The sequence below is a fragment of the Triplophysa dalaica genome, chromosome 14, assembly GCF_015846415.1.
Source record: "Triplophysa dalaica isolate WHDGS20190420 chromosome 14, ASM1584641v1, whole genome shotgun sequence".
Taxonomy (NCBI): Eukaryota; Metazoa; Chordata; class Actinopteri; order Cypriniformes; family Nemacheilidae; genus Triplophysa; species Triplophysa dalaica.
The window spans coordinates 7,485,434-7,509,986 of record NC_079555.1 but is presented as its reverse complement, the minus strand read 5'-3'; the positions used below and the strand labels follow the sequence as shown (position 1 = coordinate 7,509,986).

General features: G+C 37.4%; 4 protein-coding genes across 6 annotated transcripts; 3 read left to right on the top strand and 1 right to left on the bottom strand.

Annotated features, from left to right (window-relative positions):
- The first annotated feature begins 35 nt into the window (after positions 1 to 35).
- Positions 36 to 2,009, top strand: arl2bp (ADP-ribosylation factor-like 2 binding protein). Of its 2 annotated transcripts, none has more exons than XM_056766055.1 (7): positions 36 to 98; positions 377 to 446; positions 534 to 595; positions 856 to 962; positions 1,047 to 1,132; positions 1,569 to 1,665; positions 1,855 to 2,009. In XM_056766055.1, the coding sequence occupies exons 1-7, from the start codon at positions 77 to 79 to the stop codon at positions 1,960 to 1,962; spliced, it is 552 nt and encodes a 183-aa protein (XP_056622033.1). In that variant the 5' UTR covers positions 36 to 76; the 3' UTR covers positions 1,963 to 2,009. The 2 variants fall into 2 exon arrangements, with proteins under 2 accessions (XP_056622033.1, XP_056622034.1); XM_056766056.1 differs by lacking the exon at positions 36 to 98 and adding an exon at positions 129 to 286.
- A 594-nt stretch (positions 2,010 to 2,603) lies between these two features.
- pllp (plasmolipin) lies at positions 2,604 to 6,705 on the bottom strand. The gene is made up of 4 exons (XM_056766057.1): positions 6,456 to 6,705; positions 5,155 to 5,328; positions 4,943 to 5,056; positions 2,604 to 3,451 (listed from the first exon to the last, which is right to left on the bottom strand). The coding sequence occupies exons 1-4, from the start codon at positions 6,585 to 6,587 to the stop codon at positions 3,344 to 3,346; spliced, it is 528 nt and encodes a 175-aa protein (XP_056622035.1). The 5' UTR covers positions 6,588 to 6,705; the 3' UTR covers positions 2,604 to 3,343.
- A 2,146-nt stretch (positions 6,706 to 8,851) lies between these two features.
- Positions 8,852 to 15,099, top strand: tgm2l (transglutaminase 2, like). 2 transcript variants are annotated; one of them, XM_056766262.1, is made up of 13 exons: positions 8,852 to 9,346; positions 10,409 to 10,585; positions 10,800 to 11,030; positions 11,277 to 11,395; positions 11,806 to 11,934; positions 12,048 to 12,225; positions 12,337 to 12,475; positions 12,974 to 13,077; positions 13,400 to 13,642; positions 13,716 to 13,982; positions 14,174 to 14,334; positions 14,410 to 14,546; positions 14,642 to 15,099. In XM_056766262.1, the coding sequence occupies exons 1-13, from the start codon at positions 9,325 to 9,327 to the stop codon at positions 14,817 to 14,819; spliced, it is 2,085 nt and encodes a 694-aa protein (XP_056622240.1). In that variant the 5' UTR covers positions 8,852 to 9,324; the 3' UTR covers positions 14,820 to 15,099. The 2 variants fall into 2 exon arrangements, with proteins under 2 accessions (XP_056622240.1, XP_056622239.1); XM_056766261.1 differs by having other exon boundaries at positions 12,048 to 12,475.
- An 856-nt stretch (positions 15,100 to 15,955) lies between these two features.
- LOC130435373 (alanine--tRNA ligase, cytoplasmic-like) lies at positions 15,956 to 24,116 on the top strand. Its single transcript, XM_056765956.1, has 21 exons — positions 15,956 to 16,027; positions 17,594 to 17,764; positions 17,850 to 18,038; positions 18,797 to 18,942; positions 19,049 to 19,240; positions 19,371 to 19,515; positions 19,604 to 19,749; positions 19,844 to 19,952; positions 20,106 to 20,256; positions 20,348 to 20,472; positions 20,576 to 20,720; positions 20,808 to 20,986; positions 21,080 to 21,193; positions 21,381 to 21,587; positions 21,781 to 21,965; positions 22,136 to 22,244; positions 22,553 to 22,666; positions 22,762 to 22,881; positions 22,979 to 23,065; positions 23,151 to 23,264; positions 23,377 to 24,116. The coding sequence occupies exons 2-21, from the start codon at positions 17,621 to 17,623 to the stop codon at positions 23,554 to 23,556; spliced, it is 2,901 nt and encodes a 966-aa protein (XP_056621934.1). The 5' UTR covers positions 15,956 to 16,027; positions 17,594 to 17,620; the 3' UTR covers positions 23,557 to 24,116.
- Positions 24,117 to 24,553: the final 437 nt, after the last annotated feature.

Here is a 24,553-nt window from a genome sequence, read left to right as displayed (position 1 = left end):
ATTGTTTCTACCGGACACATTGTAAGTAAGTACACGTTCACCCGTTGCCGTGGCAGCAAGAACGTTTGGCCGATTTATGATGGATGCCCGAGAGCAAGGTACATAATTATTTGGTTATAAATATAGAAATGTTAACATACCACGAAGGAATTGTATTTTACGATCAACAAAGAAGCCGTTTGTTCCCTACCGTCATGAAGTTCAAGATAAAGCTGAAACGCGTCAGCCATGCACCAAAACAACCAGCTTATTGAAATAATTTCATGATTGTTAACATATTTGTAATGTACGTTCGCAGGTTAACTTTATTCCTCTGTCAATTGCATCAAAGGGTATTTAACAGATATTTGCTTATCCAAATTATGAAATCCCATAGATCTGCTGGTTGGCAACGAGAACATAGTTGAGATGCAGAATGTGGAGGAAGAGGACTTTGCTATTTCAAAGTTAGTGGAAACTTTTTTTAAGGACGAGTCAACATGTGTGTAATTTTAGCAAATGTATGTGTACTACACTACATTTTGTTTCCCTAGATCATCAGATGCTGATGCAGAATTTGACATCATAATTGGGAACATCGAGGATATTATAATGGGTATTCATTTTGTATCTTGCTAAAATTATGTAATTACTGTCCCCTTCTAGTATTCTATCAAAACAAGAAACTAAAGTATTTTGTATAATAACATGAGGGTGTGTAATTGTCACAACACTCTTCTCCTTTTCTTTATGAAAACTATTAATTCATATTCTTTTCCTCTTTTTTTGTTGATAAAATATGACATGCTTTCACAAGTGTATGTAACCAAATAATTATACCTGTTGTCAAACTGACACATGTGCTTTTCTTTACAGATGATGAATTCCAGCACCTTCAGCAGTCTTTCATGGAGAAATATTACCCCGAGTTTGAGGACTCTGAGGAAAACAAGCTCAGCTATACATCTATTTTTAACGAATATGTGCGTAGTACTTTGAGCTTTTTGTCGTATAGATGTCACCTGTTGAAATGGAAATGCTTAACTCTTATTTATGATTTATTTCAGATCGAGACCTTAGAAAAGCATTTAGAACAGCAGCTGATAGAGCGAATTCCTGGTTTCAACATGGATGCTTTCACAGTTTTACTTAAGTATGTTGCATAAATAATGGAACCGTTGTCATGATAATGTTAAATGAGACTAGACGGCAGTTCCAGACTGTTTATAATAACTGTAGATCCACAATCTAGTCAGTATAAGGTGAGCCAAATTGTTCTGGAGAGCCATCCTCCAGCAGAGTTTTGCCCCACCCCTCATTAAACACATCTGAACAAAGCTCAAAGTCTTCAACACTACTTTAAGATTACAAGCAGGTGTCTTGAAACAGGGCTGGTGCTTAACACTGTTGCACGGGTTCAAGATATTGATTTTTTTAATGTTATACACATAATGCACCACTAGATGGAGATCTAGTTTTTTAGCAACACCGGTACCATGAGAAGGATTTAAATAGAGCAATAATCCAATAAAAACAGCAATAATTTCCCACTCATTTCTATTCATTTGTTATTTTCTTTTTTTACTTAGACAGCACAAAGATGAAGTCTCAGGTGATATACTTGACATGCTGCTGACGTTTACTGACTTTATTGCCTTTAAAGAGATGTTCATTGATTACAGAGCTGTAAGTGCAAATCTGTTTATTTCTTTATACTACAAAATATAGGATCATTAATATAGTGGATGTATTGTTTTTTTTTGGCTGGAACACACAAAGAAAAGGAATTTCTTTCTTACTACAATGAACAGGATCTTTAAACTATAAAAGGGTTAAAAAGTTTAGTAACTTATTTGTCCCATCGTCTTTTTATAGGAAAAGGAGGGTCGAGGATTGGACCTTAGTACTGGACTGGTGGTAAAGTCATTCAATTCTGTTTCTTCTGCATCTTTGACATCCAACATGGCCTCACAATCCATCTGAACCAATGAACAAGCATCTCATGTAAATAAACTGGATTAGTTAACACAGATCACCCCTCTTTTAAAAATTTAAATAGTTATTGTAAATTCCTTTTTGACAAATCTCAGATGAATATGTTCACTTTGACCGAAGGGAATCCATGTGTATTTTAGGTTAATGTTTAAACATTGAGGTAAACTAATTTCTTGGCAGATATGATTTCTCTGACAGTATTCACGTGATCTCATCATATCTTGTTGGCCTACTGTGTGACAAAACATGATAGTTGTTTGACCTGTTTATAAGACTGTAAATAGTGAAACTCACTAAAGTATATGAGCTGCTCTTAGAAGTATGCTCATAGCTTTCACTTTTGTTGTTAAGAACCCTTTAATATTCTTACATAATTTTAATGCCTCAGTTTTACCAAATAAAATTAATTTAACTTTATCAGTAAAAAGGGCTTTTATACGTATACTCTCATTAAAAACGTATTATATAATGTGCCTGATCATTATAATTTCAGAAGCCTTCATTTAGTCATTCACAAGCTTCCCACAAGATGTTAAACTAATTATTTGTAACAATTGTTGTACGTTGTCATACATTAGCTGGAAGATCACTGATAGTGGGCATTTAAAAATATTTAGACACAATCCAAATAATTTCATTCTTTTTTAATGTAATGTTTCTTCTGGCAGTTTTGTTTAAGATTACTCTCAAATCTTCATCTTGAAAATAAGAAAAATGACTCCCTTCAAACTCTTTTTACTCCTCTCTCTTTACTTAGAACTCTTTACTTAGATGTTGTGGAACTGTATATTTGTTTATTTTGTGTATATATAGACATGTATAGAGATGAGTGTGTATATGAAAGAAATAAATGCAATTGTTCTTTAATTACATTAGATAAAAAATCATGGCCATAATGATTTCAAACGATTGAATAAGAAACAAGCAATTTCTAAGAAATGTTGTTGATGGGAGAAGAGAGAGAGCAAGAAAGCATTTGTTATTTTGAGGGCATCGCAATAAAGACAGAGATGTGTTTGTTTGGGTGTCGATTTTAAAAATCAACAGCGTTTCTCAGAAATAGCTTACTGTACCTTTAGGAAAGATATTTATCACTTAAATACATATTTGCTCATGGCTTTTTGCATATAAAGTATGGGTGAGGGTGGTGTTTTTGTACACACAATGTCCATGTCAAAAACCATCTACTGTAGCGATTGCGCTGGACATAGCTTACACAAGTAATGTCACTAGATTCAGTATAGCAGTGTATTCTCACGCTGAAATTCCCGAAGAGGTTTTTCAGTGACGCAGAATAATGTCCTTCTGAAGATGTCCTCACGCAGGGAATGTGTGGATCCACATTGACAGTGCATTCACTAGAGGACGCCTACACAGGAACTGTGGTCCCATCTGCGTTTTGTCCATCCCCCTTCCAGCCCAAATAGGCAAAGAAGCTGCTAACTATATATAATAGGGACACCAAGATGGCAAAAAACTGCAAGACAAAATATATAGCAATTGTTATAATGATGACGATTTTTCATTCAAATGTGGAGTTTAACAATTGCCAGATTGTGTTTTTAATTCCAGTTGATTTCTCAGTGAATGTTATTTACCCCATTTTGGGTAAAAATTGCTTGATTCAGCTATTTGTTTTAAGAGCACATAATGGTTTGGATAACAAGTAGGCGGAGTAATTATTTAGCGGGTATGAAGGTTAAAGACTTTTCATATGGAACTTAAGCTGTAAAACCTTTACATGCACAGGGGTAAGAACTGCAATTACTATATTCCACTAAAAGTCTGTCATGTGCTTCAGAACAATTTCATTTGGACTCTGACCAATGTTGTTTAAAGCCTTACTTCTCTACAACCTTCAGTCTTAAAGTGATAGTTCACCCAAAAATGTTTTGTTGTCAATTACTCAACTTCTTGTCATTTCAATCCTGTATGACTGTTTTCGACACAAAAGAAGACATTTTGAAGAAAGTTGATATCCAAACTGCGCCGACACCCATTCACTTCTTTTGTATGGACACAAAACCAATGCAAGCGAATAAGTGTTGGTGTTCTTAAATTTCATCCTACCCATCAGATTGTCCTACCAGGCATGCCCACATCAATGTTACGTCATTTTTTTTTGTGCTGTAAAATCATACTACCTGTTAATTTTATATTGTTACAACAATCTTATTTTCATTGTTAAATCATTCTACATATTTATTTTATACTAGAAAAGGCAATTTGATAGGATATTTTGCGCTGTAAATCAAACCTACATGTTAATTTATACTGGTAGGATAATCTGAAAGGTATTTTCGCTGAAAACTCATTCTGTGTTCAGACACCGGTCAACAACATTTTTCTAAATATTTTCTTTTTTGTTCAGCAAAAGAAAGAAAGTCATACAAGTTTGAAGTGACAAGAGGGCGAGTAAATGATGAGAGAATTTTCTTTTTTGGGTTAACTATCACTTATTTGACATGAAAAACTGGTAGCTTCATACAATTATTGTGTATACAATGCTTTTGCATGGCATTGGTTACAACAAATATGTTCACTTTCTTTATTTATAAAGCACTTCACACAACTACCAGCTGACCCAAAGTGCTGTACAATACAGCTCTAAACAAAAACAAAGAAAAACACAAAAACAAAGCACAATAGACAAAACAATTTACAAGGTTAGATAAAAGCAAAGACAAAAGGTGTTTTTGAGCATGTGTTTAAATACAGGTAATGAATGCGCAGCTCTAATGGAAGCTGGTAGTTTAATCAACAATACTTTAACATTTGCTGCTCTGCTTTAGGTCTTGGGCGTTGCTAACAATTGAATCACCTGACTCAGGTGAGCAGAGTGACGCTTTGCTGTTATCAGTGGGTGTTTCAAAGAAGAGTCTTTAAAACTAACACTTGGTCACACCTCGAAAGTACTCTGTAAAGTCATGTGCATGTGTGTAGCGTGTTCAAGATTTTTCTGACTTACTGCAGAAGCTGCTAGATGATTGTGTTGAGGGTAATAAGGTTCCGGGACTGATATCGCATCAGTTAAAAAGGCACTTAAGTACAGAACAGTTGCAGCCGCGTAGAACACAAAGAGCTACAAAGTTGGAAGAAAAGGAATGAAAATATTAAAACGTTACCAGGATTTTTTAAACATTTTTTAGGATAGTGAAATGTGGTCAGAAAGTGTCTCACCACCAAAGGCCAGGGCAATGTGGGTAGCTTCTTATCCAAACCCAGTAATAAAATAACAAACAAGACGATGCTTAGAAGCCACAGTGTCACACTGACAAACATCACCCAGCCATATGCAGGATTGAAGGTGTACTGAGTACTGGCAATCAGTGCCCATGTCAGTAATCCAAAAAACTAAGAAAAGTTGGAGATCAACATTAATAAACAATACAATGTCAGAGTTATAGCACATCTAAACACAAATAACATATAAGGTCTATATTCATCTAGAAGACATTGATGCTTGCATCGAAACCTAAACGGTCTAAACGGTCAGTAGTAGCAATGGCAGCATCATGGGTTTGGTTCCTAGGGCATGGACCAATGCAACATAATATGTAATCCTTTAATATCCCTTTAGATAAAAGCATCTGCAAAATGCATAATGCTCAGGCACACACGGAAGTGAAAGCATACCTATAAACATATATTTTGTATCACTGTCAACAATGACTGCTATTTTGAGCATAAGTATTGTTTGTCCTCATGAATGTTTAGATAGACTTAATGAAGAGATCCATTGAAGAAGATATCATTTTCTAGAATCAAAAGTTACCAATGGCATTCATTTGTACAATAATTATAAAAGGTTCATAATCAATTATTTATCTTATAAAGGTCTCTTATTTCACTGACACAAAATACCTGATAAACACACCTATTTCAAATCAAGCATACTGTAAGATATACTTAATTATTGAAAGAATTATAGAAACCTTTTAGCTTAAAGTTATTTTACAGCTAATTATTTCCTCATTGTCATATTCTACTTCATTTTTTTGGTTCATTTCATGTTTGTGATGTTTATATAGAACATGTTAATAAGTACAGCTGAACTTTGTAGACTTGTGCTTTATCTGCACTTGTGTTTACTCAATGAAGAAATACCAAGCAGCACAATACAAACTCTAAATCCACCCCTTGACAAACCCCGTCCAAGCATGCAGTGCCATCTTTTGTAATAAACCTCTTATTGCCACAATATCTTGAGTTGTACGGCCTGTTTATAAAACAGCAGCTTTTCATATCAGTCAGCCAGAGCTTAACTACTCTTTACATTAATACTGACGTTATACCATGAGCACACATAGACTTCAATTCTATCTACATATTCTGTATGTCAATAAAAGTTGATAAAACAATGAAAAGTGAACATACAGGTTGAACAGGATAAAAGACTACAAAACATCCACATAGGTAATGAATAAAATAGTATGGAAAGTAAAAAATATGGTGAGAATATAATCTTTTCATCAACTTACAATCTCAAGCAGAAGCAAGATGCCAGGAATGCTCTTGATGAAGTTCACATGAACATTAGATGGGATTTCGAATCTTCTTTGAGTTTCAGCTGGGCTTGTCTGAGTGTTTACCTTTCCAGGAAAATCTGCCATTTCTTTGAGTATAAAAAACAGTCACCTCAAAAAAAATGGGTAATCGCGTAAACCAGAGGAGACTTGCTAAACCAGGTAATCCACCTGACTAGCAAACTCAGCCTCAGGTAAAACTTTTCTATCTCTCTTTCTATCTCTCTCTCTCTCTCTCTCCCTCCCTCCCACACACATACACTTTGTCACCCTCCCACTGTTAACAACCATAAACCTATGTGGCAAATACATCCGGTGTAATAAAAACATTTGTAAGTGAGCTGTAATAATGGGAACAACAACCCTTCCTCTTGTTAAAATAACCTAAACTTTTTGCCGATACTCATGTTATGAATATTTCATGTAGGCCTATATGTATTTTTATAACAAGCATTTAATGGCAGAATGTGTTCAGTGCCACAGCCGGATGTGACATATTGTGTAAAAGTTTGTTTTTTGCTTGAATGTTATCTGTAAGGGTGTAAGGTATCCACGCTTTCGGTTGAACTGAGAATGTGCCAGTCTAGCTTCCGACATGAAAAGTGTTGTCAGAAGTGGGATTCGAACCCACGCCTCTAAGGGGGACTGCGAGCTTTAGCGCCACCGCTCGGCCATCCTGACACATTGCGTCCATTCGATTTCACCAATTCATCATGTACGCTGGCTAAATACGGAACATTCATAATAATTAACTTACATGAGACGTTGTATTATGCTTTAAAATAGTTGAATAATAATGAAACGTGTTTATCGTAACATAATTTAGAAAATAACAATAACAATAACACTAGTTTTTCTTTGAATATTTTTTTGCTTTATATTTATGTAGGCCTAGCCGGATTTGTTTATTTGTTGTTGCTAGAATGCATACTCAGATCTGTTTAACAAAATGTCATTGATAGAATCAATGTAATGTGGGACAAATAAGATAATATAGCCTAATAATAAAAAATAGAATTAAATCTATTTAAATTAAATTTTAATAAAAATTAAATCATTAATAAGGCCACAAATAATAAGCAATAATAAATGCTTAAAAATGAGTAAACAGTGTTTCTAAGGGTATAGCAAACATTTAAGACATTTCCACATTAATACAGTTTGGAAATAGCCTAACCCAATGTTGTCCTTCTAATAAATGACAGTCAATGAGAGAGCAGGATTCCTTTCCAACATTTTATTCTTGCTTTGCAGAATAGAATCTATTGAATATTTTCTCAGAACCAGTCTGTTCCGGTATTACTCAGCTTAGTGTCACAAACATATCTGTAGGTGTGGTATGGTGTTCCTTCAGACTATATCAGAAAAACAGAGACCATTCTGTATGTCTGTGCGGTCAAGTGCCACTGTATAATTTAACAGAATGGTGAGAATCCACAGATGAGTTGGTAGCTAGAGAGTTCATTGTTCTTTTCTTTTCCCACTCCAGACAATAAAGCAGACATGACTTTATTTTGGGAAAAGGAATTCTAATGATCTATGTGATTCCCAGTTGTTAAACATTACTGCTGTCATAACATCAGTGAGGGAGCTTGATGGAATTTAATTATCTATGCCAGCAGTGCAAAAAATTCTCACAAAATTATGTCAGAGGTTTTAGCTGTTTCTGTCAGTTCCCTCCCATTGATCATTTGACCTCTGACTTACACATCAGATATCTGATATATACTTCAACTAAAGATAAAGACATTAATCTTGTGTCTTTTATAAATCAAAAAATTCTGAAAGAAAGGTTTTTTTAGATATATTTGTATAAGGTTGTAAAATAGGTTAAACGGTAAATTGATTCAATACCTTTAAGTTCTCATTTAAAGAAACAGTTCACCCAAAATGAAAATTCTGTCTTCATTAACTCATTCTCAAATAGTTTAAAATCTGTACACATTTCTGTTTTCTGATGAACACGAAGAAAGATATTTGGAAGAATGCTTGTAACCAACAGTTCTTGGCCACCATTAACTACCGCAGTAGGAAATTTGCTTTATTCATTTCTTTGGTCTTTTGAACACAATAGAAGAAATTTTGAATAATGAAGAATGCATTTTTCTATGTAATGCTGATTTTGGGAAAAGAAATCAAATAACATTTAGTGTCTGGCTTTCATTTGTTTATGCCATTGAAAAAAGTCAGAAATACAGCTCTAAAGATGCTAAATCCATTCACTTAGCTTTTCTCCCATTATTATAATCAAAGACTAAAAATATAGAGAAGTTAAAAATAGAAAAATGCAGGAAAATAGAGGCGGGATGGATTTGTGGAATACCACAGAGTTATAACCCATATAACAAAGGCCCCTGTATGTGGCCCTGGCTCTTACGGAAAAAAACACAGGTTCCAGCAATAAGGTAGTTCCAGAAATGATGCGGGTTGTAGTAAATTCCCAAGCCATGATTCTTTTTCCATGAAGGAAATATTGACCAAGCCGGAGGTTGAGCAGTGTTTGTCTGTGCATACATACACACAGAGATCAGTCTCTGTATACACTTGTACCTCTTGCTGCTTGAGGATGTTGTGTGTATGTGTGATGTCAGAGGTCAAGAAGGCCACAGAGAAGATGTGTGAGTCAGGGTGTGTCTTACAGTAAGCAGGAAAGTGATAGAAAAAGGGCAAAGTAAACGACAGAGATGGCGTGGGGCATCAAGGGCGTGGATCTTTCACTATAAAAAGGACTGGAAAGTAGTTCTCTCAGACAAGTACAGAAATTTACAGAAAACATCAAAAACAGGATTTTACAAAGACATCACTGAATACTGGCAAGAATTATATGCCAATGGCCAACCATAAGGGTAAGTCTTGATAGTTTCTATATTTGTCCATGTATACTTGTAAATTACATTGTTAAAAGTCCAGATTTTTTGTACATAAACTACTAACATTAAATGTAAATGATCTTACTGTATAAGGAGTTACAATAAACATTTAAGAAAAAGGTTTAGCTATGTTTAGCTTTTTTATGATGTACAATTCAGTATCAAAATGTATGTGTGCATGCATGTTTGAAATCACATATACATAAAGATATTATATAAAGAAGTTCTGTAGTCAAGATGTTCACAACAAGGGCTGGCACTATGCTTTTCCATTAGCACAACTGACTGGAGCTTTCTCCTAATAATATCTGCAAAAAAAAACACCTTCACTGGACCAAATGTGTTTTTTTACCTCAAAAAATTATATATTTTAGCAGCATGTGTTACAAATGCTTTGCCTTGTTTGAACAAATACGGAAGCAGGTCCTCCACTTATTGGTTATTGGCTATCTGACCTTCTGATGTCTGGTTATTCTTACAGAAATAAAAACGTAACAGTAGCACGGAGTGGGTTCAAACTCATCAGATGTATTGTTAGTGGCATTGATAAATTGATGCTCATGTGATTATTATGAGCACAGAACAGTTTCAAAAATGTGTATCAAAAAAGTCATTTTCAGTTTATTTTTCTCAATATTTTTCTCCCTTCTTAAAGCTTGCCTTGTCAGACTGTTCGGGGTCCATTTTAACAGACTCAATAGCATCTTTTCCAGTGTTCCAATGTTTTGATTAATTTTCAAATAATTTTTATATTGCTGTCATTTAAAATGTACCATAATATATTTCCACTGACAATATATATGCACAAAAAAGGCTCCAGCCCTCAGTGACCATGTGGATGACAAGTGGTTTGATGGACAGATAGATAAACTCAAAAAGCATGCAACAAAATGTAGTAATGTTACATACAATTTATCAACTGAAAGAAACTGTTAGGTAAACACAGAAAAAAGGACCAAAGGTTTTCAGAGCATTTAGATAAAAACTTGCATGTAACGTTTTTTTCTCAAAGTGTTAGTTTATGTCTTTCATTGCCAGCTATACTGAGTGATATAGACCTCCAGTGTTATGAAAATAACCATGCTCACCGAACAGAGGAGATGGACAGGGAGCGTCTGCTGGTGCGCAGAGGTCAGCCATTCTCTGTGGTGCTGCAGTGTCCAGAGCAAACTCCACAACCCCCAGACCAACTGCTCAATATCATACTACACCTGGGTGAGTAACACTTGCATACTGAAGTCCAGACACTGGACTGGACCGCTTGTGGTGAAAAATATACCGGATTTAATCAACTAACCAGAATAAGATATTATATTGTCATGTATTGAATTGAACATAATACAGCAGAATATAATAGTAACACATCAACATAACAAAACATCTGCACTTGAACAAATATCCCTTTCTTTCTGCGGATGTTTTCTTACAGGTAAAAATAAAGAAGTGATCCTGAAGGTGTCCGACTCAGAGCAGGATCATGAGAAATGGTGGTTCAGCCGGCGTAATGCTCAGGGTGAAGTGATGCTGACCCTCCACAGTCCTGCTGATGCTTCAATAGGATTGTACAGCATGACTGTGCTTCTGCTGTCAGCCGATGGTCAGATTCTGGAGCAAACTGAGTCTCAGACCTTCCACCTGCTTTTCAATCCGTGGTGCAAAGGTGAGCGGCTTTTGAAATTACACAATTTACCCAAGAGTTATTTTCTTCTGTGGAACACAAAATGCAATTTAAATATTATTCTGTCTACTTTTGTTCATAAAATTAAAGTAAATTTCACGTGAGTACTTTTGCATGCAATAGATAGATATGTAATACAGCATTACATAATTTACATTCACATGATAAAAGTAAAAAAACAATCAATTTGACCTTATGTTAAACCACAATTAATCATTCTTTTTATAGAGGACTCTGTGTACCTCCCGAGTGAGGAACGGCTGCAGGAGTACATTTTAAATGAAAATGGGATCTTGTATCAGGGCTCCTGGGATGATATCACCACCATGCCCTGGAACTTCGGACAGGTAACATACACATAGATTCACATACGATCAGATCTGCTTAAAAAATATTGTGGTCAGCGACCTCGTTGGGAAAGTGTTGTGACCTGAGATGGCTGACACAGGATTTACAGGCGGTGTTGCATGCTGGTGGAATTTCGATGAGATAGCGTGTGAATTGTGACAGATTGGTGGCAAGAAAGCCACAGAAGGCTTGTCTGCTGGGTAATCTCTGTAAGTGTCAGACTTTTGTGACACAAATGGCACTGGGTCTGTTGACAGAGTGAGGTCAAACCAAACCGTAAAAAAATCCATAAACGATAGGGCAGAATGTATTGTATTAATATGATTGATTAAACATAATACTTACCAGCAATGTTGGCCTGTTGTGTAAAAGACATGAAAATAGCGACTTGTGTTCTCTTTGTTAATAGTTTGAAAAAGACGTGGTGGATATTTGCTTTGAAGTGCTGGACAATTCACCAGCAGCGCTGAGGAATTCAGAGATGGACCACATCAACAGAGCAAGCCCGGTTTATGTTAGCAGAACCATTACTGCCATGGTAAGCCATTCACTGTCTCCAGCCCTGTCATGTTTTGATGACAAGCGTACAAAACTTTTCACAATACAAATGATTATATTTATGCAAATTAGTATGTGCAATGTGTATTGCAGATAAATGCTAATGATGACCGGGGAGTTGTGGCTGGACGTTGGGATGGAGAATATAGTGATGGTGTGGCACCCACACGTTGGACTGGCAGTGTGCCCATTCTAAGGCGCTGGAGTGAGGCTGGAGGACAAATGGTGCGTTATGGTCAGTGCTGGGTGTTCACAGGTGTGGCCTGCTCAGGTGAGAGAATACATTGGTTCTTGGCAATCTCTAAACAAATGATTGTTTCCACAGAAGATTTAAAGATACTAATGTGTCCTGTGTCTAACACGCTGTATTCCCTTTCCACAGTCCTCCGCTGTCTCGGCATTCCGACAAGATGTATAACCAACTACTCGTCTGCTCACGACACAGATGCCAACATCTCCGTGGATTACTTGTTCAATGACAAGCTTGAAAGTGTGTCTGAAGGAAGAAAAGACACAATCTGGTTAGATTTCTTATAATAGTTTTGTACTTCTGATCTCTTCGATATCTCAAATTGAAATGGAGAGGAAATTGAAATTGAAATTTTCTCAGATTTTTATGGAACTACATGACTTGTATGATATAAAAAGAATCAAACTATATGTAAGCGAGTTTGCGTTTGAGAAACAAATTTGCTTGACAAGGAAAGGGACCCAAGATATCAACTTATGTTTTCCTAAAGAAAAACAAATAAAAAGTTAGTTTTTGCTTAAAACAGCCAAAATATAAGGGGGAAAAGACTATAATAAAATACTTTATGAATAGGTAGAACTAAATCCAAGTTTATTTTTCTTACCCCATTGGCAGAATTTTGCATAAACTCACGTAATTTTTACAAACTTAATAATTTAGAAAACAAGACTTAATAACTAAGGTCCTTTTGGAAAATCAATCTATAATTAAAATCATTTTTTTACACTGGGTAGTGCTTCATGTGTTAGCTTTATCCACTTTTTTTCAGGAATTATCACTGTTGGGTTGAGTGCTGGATGAAGCGTGGGGATCTTCCAGAAGATTACGATGGATGGCAGGTGTTAGATCCCACCCCTCAAGAAAGGAGTGATGGTTGGTTTTAGACTACAATACAATAAGAGCTTCTTATCATGCTTCATTTTTTATAGTCCACAGAAAGCTATCCAAGCTTCCCCTGGCACATTCAACACTGATCTAAATATTAACTAGGTCGGAGCCGATGGTCGAGTAGTTTGTGCTCCGACATATGGCGCCGGAGCGTCTCGGGCGACCCGAGTTCGAATCCCCTCTCTCTCTCATCCAATTCGCTTCCTGCCCGCTTTAAAATAGCTGTCTGTCCAATAAAGGCAAAAATGCCAAGAATAAATCTTTAAAAAATATATACATATTAAATAGCACATATATGTTCTCACAGGAGTCTTCTGCTGTGGGCCTTGTCCTGTCCATGCAGTCAAAGAGGGAGAGCTGGGGTTAAAGTATGATGCTCCATTTGTGTTCTCTGAGGTGAACGCAGATCTGGTCGTCTGGATTGTTCATCCCGATGGGGAACGCTCCAAAGTGTCCCAAAACAGCAAGATTGTAGGGCAGAACATCAGCACCAAGAGTGTGTATGGAGACTTCAGAGAGGACATTACCGCCAACTACAAATATCCTGAAGGTAATTTGCAAAAATGAAAGTATAATCATATAGTATATACATATTGTTAAAATCACATTCAATCCCACAACAGGCTCCATGAAGGAGCGAGAGGTTTTTAAAAAGGTAGAAAGGCAAGTGAATCAGAATGATGAAGGCCCAGGACAGCTCGAGCTCTTCATCAAGCACGCTCCAGCTATCCACGGGACGGACTTTGACGTGATCATAGAGGTGTATAATGCTGCCACAGAAGACACAGATGCCCAGCTCACGGTGACATCAAATGGAATAACCTACAATAGTATCAACCGGGGAGAGTGCCAGAAAAAGACAACTACTGTCACAGTTCCAGCACGGAAAGGTAGGAACAAGAACAAGAATGTACATACTTAAAATATGTTTCATGGCATTAGGTAATAAAATGGCATCTGGAAACTAATATTTAGCTTGAAAATTGTGAGCCTAGGCTATTTGAAATGTGACTTAAGTGTCCACATACATTTTGGGGTCTCTGATTAAACATTTTTCAAACATATTTGCATCTTCTTTTAGCTCATAAAGAAGTTTTACGACTTCAGTATGATAATTATGGACCATGTGTGTCTGAACATCACATGATAAGAGTCACAGCGCTCCTTCAACCCACTGATCACAACATTATCATCCTGCAAGAAGTCAACATTCCCTTGAAAATGCCAGTGCTCCGTATCAACGTAAGTATACAGCAAAACACTTCCTAAGTGCTGACCATTTTCTTTATTAACCGTCATTTTTCATTTTAATTCCAGATTATTGGAAAAGCGATTGTGTCACGTAAACTGACAGCACACATCTCCTTCACCAATCCCTTGCCTGTTAGTCTGCAAGGAGGCGTGTTTACCGTGGAGGGGGCAGGGCTAACGGACGCAAGGGAGATAAAAACACAGTATGTTATTTGCCTATTTTACAAAGAGCAAAGAAATCAAAGGCATTCAAACTGTGTTTGACTCTTAAATGAGTTTGTTTTTTATTCTCTTCCAGTAGCAAAATTGACCCCGGTCAGGAAGTGATGGTTAAATTGTCTTTTAAGCCCACTCGTGATGGCCTGAGGAAACTGCTCGTCGACTTTGACTCTGATAGACTGAAAGGCGTTAAAGGAGAAGCCACTATCATTGTTCGGAAAAGAAAGAAAAATATTAATGCTGTCCCAGAAATCTAAATAAGCATTCACCTTTAATATCTATACGTTGTTTGGTGTGTTGTAAATTATACTATGAAGGCAACACTTGACGGGCTAACACTGAAAAATATGTTTGGTTTTGGTATTTTTACAGAGTTGCATTTTCTTAATGTTTACCATGTTGGCTTTGCATACTTTCATGCCAGCTTTGATCATAATAATAGAAATATTTGTATATTTACCCAGTCACATAAATGCATGGTCACCTTTGCTTTAAATGTTAACACAAAGCAAATATATGATCTATGTATTTTGCAATATTTTCAGCTATATATTAAAAAAAATCAAACCTGCCTTGCAGTCTGAGAGTTTATTTTAGAAGCTGAGGTAACATAAATTACCTGCTTTATGACTAGGGAACAGGTGACATATTATTTATTATATCACCTCTCTTATATGATTATATGGTTAATAAACTACATATAGCTATGTACTGCCAATCCATATGTTTAATAAAACAACTTGCCTAGAGTACTTGCCTAGAGTAATGGGTGAAATTGTATTTGATCGCCACCTGCTGTGAGGAAATGCTTACTGTAAACTGTGATAAATTGAAAGTAAGTTTTTAACTCAAATGTTATTTTTTATGATTGATTTTTGTAACGTTTTGCCTATAGATTTTGGAATATGCATTGTCTCACAGAGGTTGCCTGTCTGTTATTAATGTTCAGACGTAAAAAAACAATTAATTACATTATTATTTTCTATAATGGTAATGGCTAACGTTATGTTAACAAATTATATACCAAATAACCTAAATGTAATGAATTATATAAACATTTAACAAGCATTACAAAAAACTTACTCGCGCCAGTAAAATAACAATATTCATTTTAGTATTGAATGCTATAATACTTTGCAAGATTCTAAAAGGAGACTAAAATGAACAGAAATCTCGGTTGATTGACAACTAATAGTTAACATAAAAATATAAACAATATAAAATATCAATCCACTGTTACTTCATCGTTGCATCATCCAGTTCCGTTCAATCCGCATTGACATATCCAGTCGCGTCTTTGTCGTGACTGACAGCGTCCTTTACCAATAGCATCTACGTACACTGGCTGGTCGCTATTCCTGGACCAATCGTGTATTTTGTGGGAGGGACTTGCGTTCTCCTTTGGTTTCAACCGGCGTGGGAAGTAGTGTGGCTGGTTACTGCATCGGTTATAAGATAAATATTCGTAAGTTTCACAACCTTTCTGTTTATTCCCTAGTTTGTATTTAATTAAGCAGCGTTTTGTGTCCTCGTTGCGTGTACCACGAGGTTTATGCGAATGACATGACACGAGGTTTCAGTAAATGATTGGATTCTCTGGTTAGCCTTGTCTCGAGCTGTCTCGAGTTTTAGGAAGCGAGATATTGCAAAATACAACTTTAAACGGTATTGGTACTTGTTTAATGATCTAGATACATTGAAAAGATTAAACATGCACTATGTTTTTTTGTTAATCATATAAATCAGAATAGAGATTATTTTTCCAAATTATATAAGAAATCACTTGCCTACATCACACTCAATGTGATCTATGGTTCTGGCCTGTATCGTACCTACCAGTGCAACATAAAGCATGAATAATGCATTAAATAAACTAATATCATTTCATCTTTGCTGTACATTTTCATCTTTTTACATGTCGTAAAAGCACTCTTCTGTCAGCATCTTACAAAGTGTCATAATTCAGGTATGACCATCAATTCTTACAGGTATTTTATTTATATTCATGTTAGCATGGTGAACTCTAAATCCCCTTTACCTTTTCAGGAGTATAGAGCATCATTATCTATGGCTCTTCATTTCACTGTTTTCTGTGCCAAAGCTTTCTTCTGTTGTCAGGTGAACCTTACAGTGTGCAGGTCATGGCTTGCTAAGTTCACTAATGTTGTTGTGAAAGAAGCATGCTGTGTGATGATGCTTTTTTACCAGAGAACCAGTGATGAATAGAACAAATAGTGGTTATTGCTATGAGAATGAAGAGGATGCTTGTTTGTGGATTTACCGGTACACTGGAAAATGTTGGTTTTCTGAATGGTGAGCAGATGTTTGGGTAGTTAAGACCACTGTTTCACACTAGATCTAGTCTCTAGCATGCATGGGTTGAGTGGTTTTGTGTGTTTTATGGAAACCATCTGTGTTTTGGGACAGTTATTATGGGAAGTTACTGTAGGGAGCTGGCGGTCTGCTATGGATAGCTCCACCTGCTGCAGGTTATGTTCCATAACATGAGCCAAGTGTTGTAGTAGTCTTGTTTTCACATCTTCGATACATTACGTTTATACAATTGGCAGATTTTCAACAAATAGTGACTGTTAACTTTTGATCCGTTTGTATTTTCTCCTCTGAGATTTTAATCTATACGCGTTGTACTGTAATAAGGATATTTGAGGTTGAATTGCTTTTAGTCAGATTTTAATATTGTTCTTGTCCATAATTTGAATATGTTTTAATTGTGGTTTTGTTCGGTAGATTATTTGACATATTGACATTTAAATGATCAAGGTCATGCATCACCATAAAGAAAGAGATGATAAAACCTGCTGTTTGTAACAAGATCTTTTGCATGCCATGGACTAGTGCAGACAAGGTGAACGTAGGGTGTGATCCAGGTGTCCTTTAATCCAGCAGATGTCGAAAACAAAATCGTTATTGTTTACTTTTGACAACACCATAATGCAGCTGCATGTATACTCCACCCGCTTTTTTGTTGAAACCGGTTTCCTGACTGCTTAATATATGTGTACCTCTTTAGCCCCCTGAGAAAAACACAACAACCATCATGGACTCTTCGCTGACTGCTGCACAGATCCGTGAGAAGTTCATCGATTTCTTCCGCCGTCATGAGCATCAGTACGTCCACTCGTCGGCCACCATCCCGCTGGATGATCCCACTCTGCTCTTCGCCAATGCTGGCATGAACCAGGTAAAAAAAAGTTGAGCTTAGCTCTATAGAATGATGTCAATGTGTTTAGAAATAATTGATCATTTTACCTCCATCATCTCTGTAGTTCAAGCCCATCTTTCTGAACACCATCGACCCATCTCATCCAATGGCCAAACTTCGCCGTGCTGCTAATACTCAGAAGTGTATTCGTGCCGGTGGCAAACACAATGACCTGGATGATGTTGGCAAGGACGTCTACCATCACACCTTCTTTGAGATGTTGGGCTCTTGGTCTTTTGGAGACTATTTTAAAGTAAGCAATGGAGAGAGAGAGGGGGGGAATTATTTCTTTATATTAGGGATGCACCGATGTAAATTTTGTTCTTTAACATTGGAAGCCGATAACCTATAAATTGGCCGATATACAGTATCTAAATATTAATATAATATTCCCAAGAATGAAACAAATGGCAAAAAGTACACAACTGCTTTTATTTGAAAACATTCACCCCGCAAAACAAGTTAACCATTAGTTTTATTTTTTCCCCCTGAAAAATCACGTACAAAGCCCACTTTAAACTAGTAAAGGATTCTTTAACCTTCAAACTTCTCTGTTATATTTAATAAACAAATTATAGATGTTTTTCAAGAAATTTTTTGAATAGCCTGTCTAACAGGTCATAAGACAGAAAGCATTCAGACAGCAGTCTGATTCAAACAATATGCTTTTGTTCCAATTATTTAGGCATTCATAAATACTTGTCTACATACTGCACCTACATCAGCAATGATTTGATAATAGCAGTAAATGAGTGATCACGACAGAAAGACAGTACTGTACTGTATTTTTACTGCGAGCAGTGTGCAGATAAAGTAGTTTTAGGAAAAGATTTGTATGCTTTAATATATCAGCATAAATTGTATTATTGTCATTAAAATGACCATTTATCGGCCAATACCGATATGGGCGATAATTTATCGTGCTTATATATTTGTGTTGTATGCATGGAATTTTTGGACTTTAGTTGGCTTATTTTTGTCTTTTCTTTTTCTTTTACATTATGTCTCTAGCACCTGGCCTGCGAGATGGCACTGGATCTGCTGACCAAGGAGTTTGGTATTCCTATTGAACGACTCTATGTGACTTACTTTGGTGGTGATGAAGATGCAGGCCTGGAGCCTGACCTGGAGTGCAAACAGATCTGGCTGGACTTGGGGCAAGTCAAAAATCAGCTCCAAACATAATATCATAAATTATTATTGTGAAATGAATAGTCTTTTTGAGTTTTCTTATGTCTTTTGCTTGACTCTTCCCTGTCTCAGAATGGAGGAGTGTCGTATTCTTCCAGGGAGTATGAAGGACAATTTCTGGGAGATGGGGGACACCGGTCCATGTGGACCATGCAGTGAGATGCACTATGATCGTATTGGAGGCAGAGATGCTTCCCATCTGGTCAACATGGATGACCCCAATGTGCTTGAAATCTGGAATCTGGTTTTTATCCAGTTTAACAGGTACCACATCTCATACCTTCGCTAAACTAGTAAACTTTATTTGTTAAACATGCGAAGACGCTTTTAAACACACTAAATATTCTGTACACCACATTGACACGCATACATTTATATGGCTTGGCTTCTCTAGGGAGTCTGAGACGGTTCTAAAGCCTCTGCCTAAGAAGAGCATCGACACAGGCATGGGACTGGAGCGTCTGGTGTCAGTACTCCAAAACAAGATGTCTAACTATGACACTGACCTTTTCGTCCCTTATTTCGAGGCCATTCAGAAGGTAGGGGTGTAATATTAGAAAAAAGTTGTTGAAATTCAGATGAGTGTTTCATACTGCCTGCTATAGCTTGAATGGTCTTGATTCTTAGGGCACAGGTGCCAGGCCATACACAGGAAAAGTTGGTGCAGAAGATACAGATGGTGTTGACATGGCATACCGCGTCCTGGCCGATCACGCTCGCACTATAACGATTGCTTTGTCTGACGGTGGCAGACCTGACAACACAGGCAGGGGGTGAGCTAAATAATGGTTTACTGTATACTCAACGTTTAATGCATGTCTATAAGATGTATGTGTAATACATGTGAATGTGGCTCTGTTTTGGCAGCTATGTGTTAAGAAGGATTCTGCGTCGTGCTGTGCGATACTCTCATGAGAAGCTGGGTGCACAGAGAGGCTTCTTTGCCTCCCTCGTGGATGTGGTGGTTGAGTCCCTGGTATGGGCTGTAGCTCATAGACACACTATCTTTTTTTTGAAAGCGAATCAAAGTCGCACCTTGTAGCTATACTACTCATAAGTTCCTATCTTCGAAAACCATGCTGTCTAAAAATAGTCTGTTCATTTCTTGTTTCACTATTGGATTTAATAGGGTGATGCTTTCCCTGAATTGAGAAAAGATCCTGATATGGTGAAGGACGTGATTAATGAAGAAGAGGTACAGTTTCTCAAAACTCTTAGCAGGGGACGTCGCATATTGGACCGCAAGATCCAGAGTCTTGGAGACAGCAAGACTATCCCAGGTAACTGAGAGACATGGCCACTTCTTCACACATAAGAGTCTTATCACAGATGAGAGTACCTAATGCATGAAATGTTGAAACTGTTTTGTAGGGGACACAGCCTGGTTGTTGTATGACACCTATGGTTTTCCTCTGGACCTCACTGCCCTGATCGCTGAAGAGAGAGGGATGGGGGTGGACAGACAATCCTTTGAGGAAGAAAAAAAAGCTGCCCAGGTAGAATGTTTTAAGGTTTAAATGTGAAATGGCAATATTGGAGATCACCAATCTATAACAGTATTATGAGTCTTATAAAAAATGTATTCGCCTTTGTGCACAGTTGAAGTCTCAGGGCAAAGGCTCTGGTAATGAGGACCACATTATGTTGGACATCTACGCCATCGAAGAGCTTAGGAACAAGGGTGTTCCTGCTACCGATGACAGCCCCAAGTATCGCTACACTTCAGATGATAACGGCAACTATGGTAGAATTGACATCCATATGGTTGTTGTTGTTATATACCCTTCACACCTGTATGTGTTTTTCTGACTGAGGTGTTGTTCTCACTCAGACTTTGGACAGGTAGTGGGTACGGTGTTGGCTTTGAGAAGGGACCGTGCATTTGTCGATGAGGTGACCACTGGTCAAGAGTGCGGATTGCTGCTCGATCAAACGTCTTTTTATGCTGAGCAGGGTGGACAGAGCTTCGACGAAGGCTACATACTTCGAGAGAACGACTCTACTGAGGATGTAATAATACAGTGTGGATTTGTAAAGATGCTGAACTGCCCTGATCAGTTGTGCTTATTTCTGCATTGTCATGTTTTGTTTTCGCTGCTATAGAAAATGGAGTTCACAGTGAAGAATACTCAAGTGAGAGGAGGATATGTCCTGCATATTGGTACAGTGTATGGTACACTAAAAGTTGGAGATCGCCTGACTCTCCATGTGGATGAGGTATGAGTCACTTTTTGACACTGATCATTTACAATATTTATTTATATTCTCATTTTTCTGAGCTGTGCTGATACATTATTTAAGAATTATCTTACTAACCTGCATGACACTACATGTGAAAGTGTTCAGTTTTGTCAAAGACATAGAATGCAAAATAATGCTCAAAATTTATTTTGCTATTCCTCAGGCACGCCGTAGGCCCATCATGAGTAATCATACCTCCACACACATCCTTAACTTTGCATTGCGTTCAGTGTTGGGGGAGGCAGACCAGCGGGGCTCTCTGGTTGCTCCAGACCGTCTGCGCTTTGACTTCACCGCCAAAGGAGCCATGAGCACAGATGAAGTGCGGCGCACAGAGGAGATCGCTTGTGCTTTGATTCGTGTTGCCAAGGTAAACAGACTTTCAATCTGAAAACTTTATATTACTTTTCAGACAGTCAAAACTTTTCCCACGTCTCCACAGTGCAGATATTCTAAAAAAGAAAACATCAATATAAACTTTTGTTATCGTTTTAAAGAACGCTCTATTTTCTTTTGTATCTTCCATCACATACTGAGTAACTCCTGTCTTTATCTTCCTCTAGGCAGTCTACGCTCTAGATGCTCCTCTTGCACAAGCTAAAGCCATCCAAGGTCTGCGGGCTGTATTTGATGAGACGTACCCTGATCCAGTCAGAGTGGTGTCTATTGGTATCCCTGTGGAGGAGCTGCTGGCCGATCCCAACAGCCCTGTGGGCTCCCTCACCTCTATCGAGTTCTGCGGCGGAACGTATGAACTTCAGATTTTAAAATTTCAATAGAGCACATGTGGGCTTACCTCACCAGTGCCCCTTGCTGTTTTTATAGGCAGATCTCTCATTTGATTTATGTTCATAAGAGTTTTACATGGAGACGCTGTGCAATCTGAAGCTTAGGAAGGTTGATCTTTTTTGCCCATAGGCACCTGCAAAACTCTGCTCATGCTGGACCATTTGTGATCGTTTCAGAGGAGGCCATCGCTAAAGGAATCAGGAGGATTGTGGCTGTTACTGGAGCAGAGGCTCAGAAGGTGTGGTAGGGACAGGGCTAGCATAAATGTTTATTTATTTCTTAAAAAGTTCATTATATTCATTAATTCAATAACAACACACAGCATGCAACGATAAAACTGTATTTCAACAGTGTTTTTGAGATGGAACACATGAATGATTAGGGCTGTGTTCAAAACATCGATATGGCGATAAATCGTCACGAGTTGTTGACGATACACAGCCCCCATGAATGATTATTGGTTCTAGAAGAGTTGCTTGTTTAAAAGTACTAAAGATTAAGCATTAAGTGGAATTTGTTGACCAGAAGGACTGTTTGTGTTATCAGGCCCAGAGAAAAGCAGATGCCCTGAAGCTGAGCCTAGATGGCATGGCAGAGAAAGTGAAAGCTCAGACCATCCCCAATAAAGATGTACAGAAGGAGATTGCAGATATGACGGAGGTGAGGTCATCAGTCAACTTGTGAGCATTCTGCCTATGCCTACCGTGAAAAGTGAAAATGCTTATTTACACCATGTTTACTCTCCATGTATTCAGTCGTTGGGCACTGCAGTCATCTCTCAGTGGCGGAAGGATGAGATGAGGGAATCTCTAAAGGGTCTTAAGAAGATCATGGATGATCTGGACCGTGCCAGCAAGGCTGATGTACAGAAGAGGGTAAGAAGCCTAGACGTGATATAATTTGTCAAATAGTCAAAGACATTTTTGTAAAGTAATTGACCCATTTTAAATGCGTCATAATCTTAAATTGTAGGTCCTGGAGAAGACAAAAGAGATGATTGACAGCAACCCAAACCAACCTCTTATTGTCATGGAGATGGAGACTGGAGCATCTGCAAAGGTAAATCTCCAATCTTTTTTCAAAACTGGAGTCCTTAGAACTGAATGATGTGAATACTGCACTGATTCCAATGTGTTTTTCACAGGCGTTGAATGAGTCATTGAAGTTGCTGAAGACAAATTCTCCTCAGACTGCTGCTATGCTTTTTACTGTAGACAATGACGCAGGAAAAATTATCTGCCTTTGCCAAGTGCCCCAGGTAAACTGAGTCAGAGTCTAGTGCTGGTTAAATAGTATTAAACCTTTATGGTGTCATAGAGAAAATGTACATAAACAGTAGTAAACAGAAATGTTTTTATATTCATTTGCAGGATGTTGCAAACCGTGGTTTGAAGGCAAATGAGTGGGTTCAGGAAGTATGCCCTCTGCTGGACGGAAAAGGAGGTGGTAAAGACATGTCTGCCCAGGCTACAGGAAGAAACACACAATGCATCCAAGAGGCCCTGCAGATGGCCAACGAGTTTGCCCGACTTAAACTGGGTGAAAATTAGAATTTGAGAACGAGGTGTTAGATCTTGTTTCAGCTTGCTGAATTTTCAAACTGGACATTAAAGGTTGTAAAATGTAAAACTGTACAGAAATGTGTCAATTGTACATTATGAATAGAAGGAGAAGTAATTAGTGGCCTCTCTCTATTCCTTGAGGAACTGCAACCGGAAACATATCATTTGATCCATCCAACTGTCCAGTCACACAGGGGCTATGCATGCTTGCTTGGGGTTATTCCATATAAATTAACATTGTTAGATATTGTGCTGCTAGCTTAAAGCTCATCATTGCCATTGTCTTAAAAATATAATGAGGAGGGAAATAATTGTCACTACCATATTAGGGTGTCTATGTTACATTTTTCATGACATTTTAGCATTGTAGATATATGTCTTTATGTAGGGGATATTGTAATGGTTTAAGCAAACTAATGCTTGTACCACAGGTAATGTTAATGTCTTTCACTAACTCTTCTAGTCTCTGTTTTGAGAAAATGAGCCATCAATCACTGTCACATCATGTATCATTAGTTAATGACAATAAAATCAATGATTTCAAATGATTTTTAATGACTTCATTGTCGTGGGAAATGTTATTTAAAATGAATGAACCTCTTTGATAAAACAATGAACCCATATATGTAGATGTAAATGGCAAGATATGAATGTCCAGTATATGGAATTTAGCTGCATCTAGTGGTGAGGTTGCAAATTGCAACCAACGGTATCCTCCCCTCCCTTTGAAGCACTACGGTGGCTAAGACGTTGTCATGCTTTCACTTTGCATAAGGAGATAATGTATTATGAAATGCGTTCAATGTAAAGCTTCATAATGTAAAGTCTTTATATACCTCTGAAGACATTATTCTGTATATTATATTGCATTTTTGACAATGAATCCTCCAAAAAATACACACTGTACCTTCATGGCAACAATTTAAACACAAATTGTTCACATCAATTTTCCCATGGGCGTTGCTCTGTTCTTTTTCGAAGACCA